The sequence below is a fragment of the Harmonia axyridis genome, chromosome 3 (genome assembly GCF_914767665.1).
Source record: "Harmonia axyridis chromosome 3, icHarAxyr1.1, whole genome shotgun sequence".
Taxonomy (NCBI): domain Eukaryota; kingdom Metazoa; phylum Arthropoda; class Insecta; order Coleoptera; family Coccinellidae; genus Harmonia; species Harmonia axyridis.
This window is the reverse complement of record NC_059503.1, coordinates 2,655,687-2,667,943: the sequence shown is the minus strand read 5'-3', so window position 1 is coordinate 2,667,943 and position 12,257 is coordinate 2,655,687. Positions and strand designations below refer to the sequence as shown.

The 12,257-nt window shown below is 41.6% G+C and overlaps 2 protein-coding genes across 5 annotated transcripts in view; one reads left to right on the top strand and one right to left on the bottom strand.

Moving 5' to 3' along the window:
* LOC123677001 (sex-regulated protein janus-A-like) overlaps window positions 1–12,257 on the bottom strand; it is a 46,760-nt gene that overhangs the window by 7,195 nt on the left and 27,308 nt on the right. The window lies entirely within an intron of this gene.
* LOC123676998 (beta-arrestin-2-like) overlaps window positions 1–12,257 on the top strand; it is an 89,141-nt gene that overhangs the window by 50,476 nt on the left and 26,408 nt on the right. For all 3 annotated transcript variants that reach the window (XM_045613376.1, XM_045613374.1, XM_045613375.1), the window contains exons 6-7: window positions 6,132–6,279; window positions 9,278–9,580. In XM_045613376.1, coding sequence (XP_045469332.1) covers window positions 6,132–6,279; window positions 9,278–9,580 — 451 coding nt within the window. The remainder of the gene's footprint in view (window positions 1–6,131; window positions 6,280–9,277; window positions 9,581–12,257) is intronic.

The window sequence follows — 12,257 nt, the reverse complement described above, 5'->3', positions numbered from 1 at the left end:
TAAATTGCAATAAAACAACGATGGATTATTCGATTGACATGAATTTTATTTATCCGCAAGATAATCTTGTGGCATTACATTTTAAATATGATTTCTGGCATATGACCGCCACGGCTGGCTCGGATGTAGTCCAATCTGGACGTCCAATTTTCGATGACTTTTTCCAACATTTGTGGCCTTATATCGGCAATAACACGGCGAATGTTGTCTTCCAAAAGGTCAAGGGTTTGTGGCTTATCCGCATAGACCAATGAGTTTACATAGCCCCACAGAAAGTAGTCTAGCGGTGTTAAATCACAAGATCTTGGAGGCCAATTCACGGGTCCAAAACGTGAAATTAGGCGGTCACCGAACGTGTCTTTCAATAAATCGATTGTGGTACGAGCTGTGTGACATGTTGCGCCGTCTTGTTGGAATTGTCTTGTCTTGTCAATTCAGGAATGAAAAAGTTCGTAATCATGGCTCTATACCGATCACCATTGACTGTAACGTTCTGGCCATCATCGTTTTTGAAGAAGTACGGACCAATGATACCACCAGCCCATAAAGCGCACCAAACAGTCAGTTTTTCTGGATGTAACGGTGTTTCGACATACACTTGAGGATAAGCTTCACTTCAAATGCGGCAGTTTTGTTTGTTGACGTAGTCATTCAACCAGAAGTGCGCTTCATCGCTAAACAAAATTCGCTAATGAAAATCGGGAACAACGGCAATCTCATTTTGGGCCCATTCGACGAACCTACGCCTTACTTGATGATCGTTTGGCTGAATTTGATGAATTGCCAAACCAAACTGAGAATAAATCACTTGACAGCTCTTAAATCGGTCGTCATCTTGAACAGTAATGCCAACTTAAAGTTATATACCTCGAAAAGAAAAACACTCTTTATATTGATATTCATTTCGCCTTGGCTTGACAGGGAAAGTATTGGGATAAGAAAATAGGATGGGGCAGGATGGTCCTGGCCTCCAAATGCTGTCTTTCAAATCAAACTTCAACATAAGGAACTAACAACATTTTTTTCGAAAGATTACATTTTTCCGCAAACATCGACGCCGCTTTCGAGGCTGACTTTCTTTTTCTCGAACATCTCCAGACGAACAATAGAAAGTGTTGTTTATAAATTGAAAGCCCGAATGACAAACGAAGGTCACGAATTCGAATTCGAAACACGCATGGGCCTTTGAAAAAAAAAACAGGGTACTTGGTTGTATAGTTGATCGGTGAGGGTCGACATTAAGGCTCCGTTCAGGTTGGCGTCCTGGGCGCTACCTGGAACAGCAGGTTCTAGGCACAAGGCGAAAGCGACGCAGCATGAATAATCAATTTGCAGCCAGCTATTTTGAGCTCCACTTTCTCGAGCCATGCAACGGTCTGCCGGCACATTTTTCGGGCCACTGGAACAGCGGCATCGTTCGAAAAGAGGAAATAATACTCACATCTAATATATTATAGTGTTCATAACTACGTTATTTGGTTAAAATATTCTTTACAAATATAACTGGTAAAACATATGTAGTAGTAGAGTAAATTAATGAAATTTGAAGAAAAAAACCAAGGGTTCACAATTTTATAAATTTGTTAATGTCTTTGACCACTATACACTCTCCAACACGTCTCGGCATTGATGCAATAAGATGGTCTATTTACTTCTAATAAAGACCTACTTGCATGTGCAATAGTACCCCATATCATAACGCCCACTGTCCGGTGTACATGACGCTCAACATCAAACTGAGGTTCACGTCTTTCTCCCCGACGTCGCCTAACTCTTCTTCGGCCATCATGTGCACCCAAGGAGAATCGAGATTCATCATCAAAGACGACCTGATGCCATTCCACATTCCAATGTTGACGTTTTCTGCACCACTGTAATCGTTGCCGGCGATGCTCAACCGTCAGAGTTAACACAAGATGGGGTCGATAATGTTGCAGTACAAAAGAAGCTTCTTCTGGCTGTTGCAGTTTCTTTGTCAGCTAGTAAATATTGATGGAAGTCATTCAACCAGAACAAGAGGAAGAAAAAAGTGAATAGCCATACGACATTGAGATTGATCTGGAATTAACACATACAAAGAATGATAAAGCAAAAAAAGAGATATTTCGTGGCCAACCTAGTACCAATAAGACACAAAAAATACTCCTCATACTGGGAACTGGGCCAGTGTCGTAAAGTATCCCGGAAAACCCCATATCGATAATTTCCCGGACTTTACGACCTCGTCCTACCAAAATCCCATAGCGTGGAGGGACCCGGAAAGAAAACTACTCTCTCAGTGGTCCGGTGTACTCGTTGCGTTTGTTTACGAATCGGCGTTTTTCCGCGGAAAATGAGGGGTAGACCGGAAACCGCTCGTTCCGACTCGCCTGGCATAACGACGTCGCAAGAATTGGGACCGCTCCGGGCGATCCCGGAAGCGATTGGTTCGCTTGTTCCGGGATTGTTACGTCTTCCAACGGTTGACGGTTGTTAACCGTGAAAAACGAGAACTTGGTTTTATCGCTTGTTGGGGACGTCGCGAAGTGGCTATGAATTATTCCATCGGGGCGAAATTGTTTCTCGACGTAACAATGTCTGTTGTTTGTTTGTTTGTCGCCTTTTTGTATTTTGTCTTCTCTTTGTTTTCAACGTAGCTTGCGATATGACTGGAGAGGCAGAAAAAGTGTTATGACACCTCTAGGCGACATTCCCTATCTTTCTCTGTATTTCTGTTTATTTCTTTTAGCAATGATCTTCTGAACTATCAAAGATCATTCCTCCTTTGGCAGTCTCTTCGAGGTTAACCCGTCAAGTTCAGTCTTCACACCCCTTTGTGGTCGCGTTGGAGACCTGCAGAACATCTCTTTTCAAAGACTCGTTCATCCAACGAACAGCAAGGCTCTGGAACACATTGCTTAGGGAGGTGTTCCCCGAGGCATATAATCGTCATAAATTCAAAAAGAACACCAATTCCTACCTTCTTTCTCTTGGTTCTCACGATGTTCTCTGAACATCACAGGATATCTCCTTTCGTGGGAACCAGAACATAAAAAAAAAATCATTGTATGAAGTCACGTTCATAGTGAAAACTCTCTTCTTAAATGTTGTACGTGGCTGGTGTTAAGAAATTACATCCATAGAGCATTTCGGTTAGCGGTAAGTTAATTTGAAAGAGGTCGAATTATTGGTCTACAGGAGGCGGGGTTGTCATTTCGAGAAATCACTAAACGTACGAACAGAAATCCAACTACTGTTATGAGATGTTGTCCAGCGTGGTTTGATAATGCCCAAAATCGAAGAAGATTAGGCACCGGACGTCGAAGGGGCACAAATGAAGTTCAAGATCGACGTCTAAGACTAATGGCCATTAGAGACCGATTTGCGACAACTCGATCTTTGGCTGATGAGTGGTTAGGAAAACAAGGCCATCCTGTAACTGTCCGAGCGGTTTACAGCCGGATAAGGTCTTTTGGGCTGCAGCATTATCGACCCTATTTTGTGTTACCTCTGACGGTTGAACATCGCTGGCAACGATTACAGTGGTGCAGAGAACGTCAACATTAGAATGTGGAATGGCATCAGATCATCTTTGTTCATGAATCTCGATTCTCCTTGGGTGCACATGATGGCCAAAGAAAGGTTAGACGACGTCGAGAAGAAAGACGTGAACCTCAGTTTGATGTTGAGCGTCATGTACACCGGACAGTAGGAGTTATGGTATGGGGTGCTACTGCACATGCAAGTAGGTCACCTTTAGTCTTTATTCGAGGTAACATGACAGCGCTGCGTTACCTTCAAGAAATAGTGGAGCCATATGTTCTCCCTTACCTTAACCGGCTCGAGAATCCAATATTTCAGCAAGATAATGCCCGACCTCATGTTGCCAGAGTTAGTTTGAACTTTTTCGAAGCGACTCATGTGGATCTTTTGCCAAGGTAGCCCAGTTCCCCCGATCTTTCGCCCATAGGGCATGTTTGGGACATCATGGGTAGAAGGCTTGGAAATTTATCCCAGCCCCCACGGACTTTGGCGGCTTTGAGACATGAAGTACAGGTAGCTTGGGATAGTATCCCTCAAAAAGAAATAGACCATCTCATTGCATCATTGCCGAGACGTGTTGGGGAGTATATAGATAATTAAACAAATTTATCAAAAAAAATTGTAGACCCTTCTTTTTTTCTCCAAATTTCAATTATTCACTCCTTGCTATGTTTAACCAAAGTGAATTTAAATTTGAACAGCTCCTTCCGGGTGTTGCAGTTTCTTTGTCAGTTAGTATATTAGGTAATTTATTTTAAATTGAAACCTTGAAGAACTCCTTACGCCAATCAAATAAATGTAGATGAATCAATCTCATTCGTTGTTTCTCCAGCTCCCCATGCTCCTCAAATCATCGTCCAATCAGAAGCAAACCTCTGCTTTTACCTACACAACCTAATAACATAATTTAAAAGACAATTTTCCTTTTGTTCCTCCCCCATCATCTGCTCAAGACACCCGAAGGATATTTCCTTGTCATGATCAGTCGCAGAGGGTCTGTCTTGAGATACAGTCAATCCAATCTGTTCGTTTGAAAAGTGAAAACCCATTTGACATCGAATAATCGAATACTGAATTATATCGGCTAAATTTGGAAACTAACTCGATGAAATTGAGGTCTGTTCCAGGCATGCTTTCGCATTCAGGATCCTGTTTTGCAATGCATCATTGTTGAGCCTAGCGAAATTGGAGCTAATGCTTTAATAATGAGAACCACACAGCATCGGATACAATACAATATAATACGCCTGTTATTCTCCGACACTAGCAGAACAAGGGGTGGAAGTTTTCAGATTTCAGGAAGATTTTCTTTATAATTTATAATGATTCAAAGAAATAGATGAGCTGCTGTTTATTTCCATCGATCGAAATAACACTCAAAGAAAAAAATTATAAAATTTCTTCTCGTGTGAAAAGGATGAACCAAACTTTGTGAACATTCGAACAGAACCTTGTGACATTCCGCCATTCACGAAAAATCAATTTTATCACATTCTTGTAGGCGGTTTGAGATTCCCGCAAGCAAACAGAGTTGAAACAAAAATAAAACAATCTTCCTTCGGCTATATGACCCATAAAAATCTCAACACATACCGCAAACAAGTTTCAGAAACATATCAATTTTGGGGAATACGAAAGGGGAGAGAAGGAGAACAGAGGGATGATTTCGTTTTCCTTCCTGACCATGTTTGTCTTGAAAAGGCAATCATATGCGGGTGCTGTATTTGTTTTGGCTCACAAGTTTTCGAAGCAAACCAGACTGTGTACACAAGACAAGGCGCTTCGGAGTCGGTTTGCTCAACGCTGAAAGAGGCAATTAGGTGGTCTTCATCGGCACCAGGTGACACAGCAGTCTATTTTCCGATTAAGGTAGGAGTTTGCCTGACTGAAGCGATACGAGAGTCGGCTGATCGATATGAGGTTTCATGTCTTTGAGGGTATCGAAAAAATATGGAAAGAAAGATTATAAATTCCGTTTGACAAAAGAGAAGGTTGTTTTAAGGTTCCTCGTGGAGGTAATAAATAAGGATAAATATAATCTCCTTTTTTTTTTAAGGGAATCTACCATCTTTCAGCAAATTTTTTGTAACTAGAACACCAACAATATTAGACCAGCTGGTGCCACAGCTCACTTCCACATTTCAAAAAACCACAGGATAACTGGCAGTTCTAAAAAGTTGGGGTTGGTCTTGTTCGATAGATTTGACAGTGTTGTTTTCTGCCCAGTTAGAGATTCACGATTTGCCAGATATATAAACTACTTGGCTCAAGCTCAAGCCAAGTAGCTTGGGCTTGTCTTGAAATCAACTCAAGTTCAAGTCAAGTAGTAGTTTTTCAATGTTAAGTCAAGTACTCAATAAATACTTGACTTGAACTTGAGTTGATTTCAAGTGAAGCTCAAGCTTGAATATCAAGCCAAGCCGTGAATTCCTATGTCCTGTGATTTCTGGGCTGCAAAGTTGAAAATTAAAAGTAGTTTGTGAAGAAATAACTTTTGAGTTAGCAAAAGGTAACCAAAACGTTGTCAACGACCATTTGTTGCAAAAAAAATTATATTGCCTGATATTTCTAAGAACTAGTATTTTCATTTGATCCCAATTTTTTTACAGGATGCGTTACTGAAACGCCTAGGACCTAATGCTTACCCATTTAGCATGGAAATAACCCACTTAGCACCACCGAGTGTTCAGCTTGTACCTGCCAAGGAATACAATGGAGCGGCAATAGGTACCAGTTATGATGTCAGAGCTTACATGGGTGAGTCTAGTTTCTCGGGAAGAAAATAATAAACAAGGTTTTCCCTTTCTCTTATAAAAATTCGTGATTTCAAGAAATTCAACCCATCATCTTAGTATATCAAATATGCGGAGAGGGTGGTTTGAGAAGGGACACCCTACGTACCGAAAAATTATAAATGCCTTTCCCTTATTCACCCATTCGAAATCCTTAAAATTGTCCCTCGCTTCATCCCCTCTCTCATCTCCTCCGGGACCGAGCCCAGCCTCTCATATATCCTGATTTTCAGCGAATTACCGGACTCGAAATGAGAATCTTGCATCACCGGATTCACGGAATGCCCTCTCATAAATACAACCCCTATAACCGCGACGTCATTCGTATCACGTAGCCTTTGCGCTCCAGGGCGACCTGGAAATCAGGAATGGGACGGCAACAGTCGATAGCTACGTATCAGACACGTGATCACTTTTTTACAGCTTGCCTTGAATGCTGGAGAATAAGGGTGGGAAATATTTGATGTTTTTTGTCACCTCCAGCTCAAAATGTAAGTGACTACCACCAAGTGAGTGTCTACACCAAGTCTGAGAGTAGGCAGCTAAGTTCACGGTATCAGTTAAATTTTTAACTGGAGGTGAAAAAATGGGTCTGAGAGGTTTAACCTCAGGGTTGGTGAATGTTGTATGAAGAGTTGAGACTTATTAAGCAATTTGTGAATGAGGAGCAGGTCAACATTCTGATAATCACAACATTAATAAATAGGATTGACTCCAATGCTCTGTGTTCAATTTTTCATATTTGAATAACCGTAAATGTATATCATAACTTGGAAAATTAATTTAACATTCTAGAATGTGGAAGAATTTCGTAATATCAGAGGTGGCACAATAGATTCGAACGTAACATTCTTATTACATTCTCGACGCAGTTTCATGTTTATCAAATGAAACCTAATTCCATCATTGACGTACCTAAGTTTAGCTGAGATCGAATTGGAGATGTCGTAAACCCTAGAATTGTGGAAATTACTAGGTGGTTTATGTCCTAATAGAATTCTTGCCAGAACTCCGCGCATTGTTATGGCAACACGCTACCGAAAGCATTCTGTATTATAGGATTGAAATTGAAGGAACGAATCAATGGTTACAGTAAGTAATCATCTGAAGTTACTGGTGTAAAAGAATCTTGGAATACAACAAGGTTAACCTTTGCTCACCGCTGATCAAAATCGATAACCCATCGTCGATTCTGAACGCTGTTTGGAGCTGTTCAAGCATAATAAACAGAGTTTTTTGTTAATATATTTAAATGCTCTCTTCGTGTCACATTCAGTCGTCCACTTACGTCAATGTGCATTGTGTTATTGAAGGAAATCAAAAAGCCGATGTAACTTGCAAACATATCATCAAGGTTGACACCAGTTGGTCCTGAGCCTTCTGTCTGCTTGGAAAAGCACAAGGTACAAGACAGCGGTCCAACAATGGAAGAGGGGCAATAGGAAAACCCTTTGGAGGAATACTCCGGGTCTTGCTCAGGCAAAGATATTTGTGGTTCTTTCACCGACCTATACCAGATTGGTCCTGAAGCCAACATGTGCTGAGCTTCGGGTAATGGTGGGACTGTTGACAGGACACTGTCAGACTCTAAGAAAAAGGGGAAGAAACAGCCGAACACATAATGTGAAAATGCTCGGAGCTAACTGGCCTAAGAACCACTCACATGGAAAAGTCAGTTCTAGATACTCACGAAGTAATAGCCAAGGCTATTAAGGGTTAAGAACAGAAGATCAATTTGATCTCAGTTCCCGGCAGACTCACAGAGCCGTAACGTAAGTTATAATAATCTCCATAGTGTGCACAATTTTTGTCCCTCCTGCTCTAGGGAAATTGGTGGTGTTCCTTCTTGAAAAAATGTATCATTGATGATTACGATATTTAGCATTTATCACGTAGGACCAAGCGTATAAAAAGCCAAGTTCCACCGTCCCCTACACTCAAATCTAACCCACAGAAAGCCCAAGAGTGTAGGCCACAACGTAGGTGAAAAAACCCGAAAATCTTCTTTTCACCTTAACGGAAACATTCGCGCAGCATGTCTCCAAATCCCTATCACCCAGGACATCCGACGAAACCATAAAAACTACCCCTGTTGATGTGCGATCTTCGATAACGCCCAAAATCCCCACGGTTGGCGCTCTCCTATCAGATCGGGACAAGGAAAGCTCTCCTGCCGACTTGTCCGAACTGTCTAGCGCGATGTAATTGATTGATCAACGACACGAAAGCCATTCATCAATACGGGACCGAGCCGCAGCATCAGATAATGCATTATAGAAACCCTTCCGTCCCTCCACGGCTCCTCTTTCAATTTACCAGGTCCCCTTTGTTGGAAATATTGGGAAAGATGATGCGAAATTGACGGAGAGATTTGGCATTGTTCCTTGTCGCGAGTAAGTTGGGAGGCTGGGCAACCCATTGAGGCAATTTACGTGGAAGCACCGACAGTGTTTCCTTTATTATTAATATGTAAGGGGTGAATGTATCTGCGTTGGATCTATTGTACTCATCCCCTTCCTTCAGTTGACTGAGGTGTAAGGTGGGCTACAACTTTCCATCCAGTTCCTGGAAGCATGAGATGGCTTCTTGTCTCATTATCAACCTAATTTTAGGTGCTTTGTGAAGCCATACAAATCATTGAAGTTCCCAACAGGATGATGGTGCTTTGGCAAAGATCTAAGAGGGGACGCTTCATTGTTTATCTAGAACATTTGACAGAGTATTTCGCTTATAATTTCTGGTTGTGTAGATTGTTACTTTAGGGCAGTGAAAAATTTAGAGGAAGTCCCTCTCTTCTACACAAACTCAGAGCAATATTACATCTTTAAGCCCAAGGGAAATGCATCACCAATCTGATTCATAGAAAATTACCCAATATTTCCTTGACCTCAAACCTACGGAGATGAAATTTTCCTTGTTGATTTGAAATGACCATATCCATAATATAAGCTTCCTTTTTTCAGCTGAAAAGGAGGATGAGAAGTTCCACAAACGAGCCACTGTCCGCATGGGTATAAGGGTGGTGCAGAGAGCCTTTGCGCCACCCTCGCCATACCAATACGTGCCAGGAGGGTTGCAGAAGACCAACAGAGACAGAGCGAAGGAGCATCGAAAGGCTCTGCTTGGGGGAGGTTTGGAGGTTAAGTTCGCGTCACGAGAATCTCCACGTGTTTCTCCAAGCGAGGAGGAGGAAGACCAGGAAGAGAAAGAGGTTGCCCAAGAAGACGATAGGTTGATGCAGAAGGAGCAGATGAACCAAGATCCAGGTAAGTAGATTCATGATGAAATTTCAGCCGAATCATTCATTAGTTTTTCAGTTGTTCACTTGTTGCTCCTTCGAGGAGTTACATCAGTTTTGGTTTTTGCGTATTGTGTACTTTGTGAGTAGCGTTTACCAAAGATTCCAGTATTAAATTCATTCCTTGAACTGCAAGCCCTGGTGGTGGTGTCAAGATCATTATGTTGATGTGTACGTATTCTTGAACAAACCCAAAGTATCAACAACAAAAAGTTTCCATTACGTGATCACTGCAATTTAATCAGATGAGACCTGGAATTTTGATGAGATCTCCCAAATAGTATAGAAGTTTCAACATCCCTTGAATCTTTAATGAATATTCAAGAACTTCTCCCATGCAGATAATTCTTCCAACACCTTTCTCCACAACAGCCTGAAATCACCTGAGCTAAAAGAGATTTATCAGATACGAGGGGTGTAGTTGGTCGAACCACCCTCCGCCTCCCAACAAAACTTTGTAGCAACCCCCTCGTAAATAATTCGCGAAAAACTTGCGAGAAGCGGGAAAAAAACCAGTGGGAAGCGTGGTGCTGCCATCCTACGACCGTGCTCATGAAAAATCCACGATTGGAGCTTTTCACGTCAGGTGGAAAATGGATTTATATTCATGATGTATTTTCGTTTGTACCGACATCGGCGGGGTTCCGTTCGATCAGTAAGCTTTATCGGTATCGTAACAGGGACGGATACTAGAATTGGGGGAGGCTTTGTTCGATTGGCAAGAAGGTTGATATATTGGGTGATATATATTGTCCTTTGTCAGTCTATTTGTTTAATACGTTCGTACGGAAGGTGAACAGTATAGAACTTGATGGGAGTAAAATGGATAATATTCCCGAGACTGCAAGTACTCCCGGACTTGAGCTAGGCCCTTGAAACCTCACCATGTTTTAGATCAGAACTCGATGTTTGAAATCTCTTTTATTTGAGGGGTCTGTGACGAATAATTTAGGAGATATAACGATTTTTGTATGAAAATTCAATTTTTTCTGTTTTTTCCCAAATTTCGAGTTCAAAGTTTCCTCAAAACTCTGATGTCCACGCAATATCGGTGAGCGGTGCCAGAATTGACGATCTCTGATGAGCCAAATTTCGATCTCACCTAGAAAATTTTCCGAGCTACTGGAGTTGATCAGAACTCTGAAACTGGAGGGCGAGCTGCAGGTTACGATGACTAGATAACGGCCAGAACAGCTTTGATGAAGGGCACAAAAGAAAAATAAGGTCATGGTGCAATGAAACTCGGTGGCGACGCCAGCTTTCGAAAACAGTGGTGGCCGAATTTTTTTGGGGGGCCAAAGTTGATCCAAATAAAAGTTCTCCTAATCTTTTTTTTTAGCCTTAGTATGTCAAATTTTAGGGAGACCAGTAGAATTTTAGGGAAAACCTGGGCCCTCTGCCTCCCCCTTGCGCCGCCACTGCTACAACTACATTTCATACGTTTATGAAATCAAACGGAAATATTAAAAACTGACATAAATGAGCTCGAGGAACGGAGTGGCATGGGAATGTTGAACCAGGTAGAAAGGAAAGTTGCGCCAGATAGAAAGGAAAATTGCACCAGGTAGATAGGAAAGTTGCACCAGATAGAAAGGAAAATTGCACCAGGTAGAAAGGAAAGTTACACCAGGTAGAAAGGAAAGTTGCACTAGATAGAAAGGAAAGTTGCACCAGATAGAAAGGAAAGTTGCACCAGATAGAAAGGAAAGTTACACCAGGTAGAAAGGAAAGTTGCACTAGGTAGAAAGGAAAATTGCACCTCTAGGTGCAATTTTCCTTTTTGAAATCTATTTCAATTACACTAGTAAAAACATTAAATAATGTCTGAATGAGCGCGCAAAACCTTCCAAATGGCATTGCTACTTTTCTGGATATTTTATAGCACCTATCTTCCCATGCGGAACACAATCAAATCCCTCCAATCGCCTTGCGGCAGTGGCACCTACAATCTTTCTGCGAGAAAACACAAACAGCGTCCAACAAAGCAATGTTCCGTGCGTTCCGCTTGCCAAAACAAACACTGTGTGACCAAATGAAACCGTAGGTGAATGAGCCAGCCTCGCGCTCCACGAAAGAAATCAATTTATACACGCTGAAAGGGAACCGGGATGCAGTTAAAAGCGCTCAATTAACTTGCATACGGGACGGCCTGTTTGAAATCGACGAAGCTGAAATTGTGAGGGCGTGAGCGTAGCCGGGCTGCACTGTGTTCATTGGGGTCCCTAGGAGGCGAAAATAGTTTGCGAGGGTTGGTAACAGCGTTTCGAATTGGATGAGGCGTAATTGAAATAATGTAGGTTGAAAAATAAGAGCAACAAAATGAATTAGGTTATGAATGCTTTCTGCGTTCTGGGCATAAACTCACCTCGAAGCAGGAAAAGTGGCTAATTGAGACGTTCTCAAACAAAAACACCTAGAGCTACTATATTTTTTTTCATTTTTTTCGATAAACCAGTAAGAACTTCATCCAGGGGAGGTTAAGTATATGAGGGGTTAAACCAATGAGTAGTTTGCACAGATGTTTGAAAATTTCTTCTCGTCGTTTGAAGTGTAAAACTTTAACGCTATCTAGTGCAAGACAAATTGCTACATTAAAGAGAATACTTGATGAACTTTGTGAGAGTGAAAGACTTCCTAATCTCTTC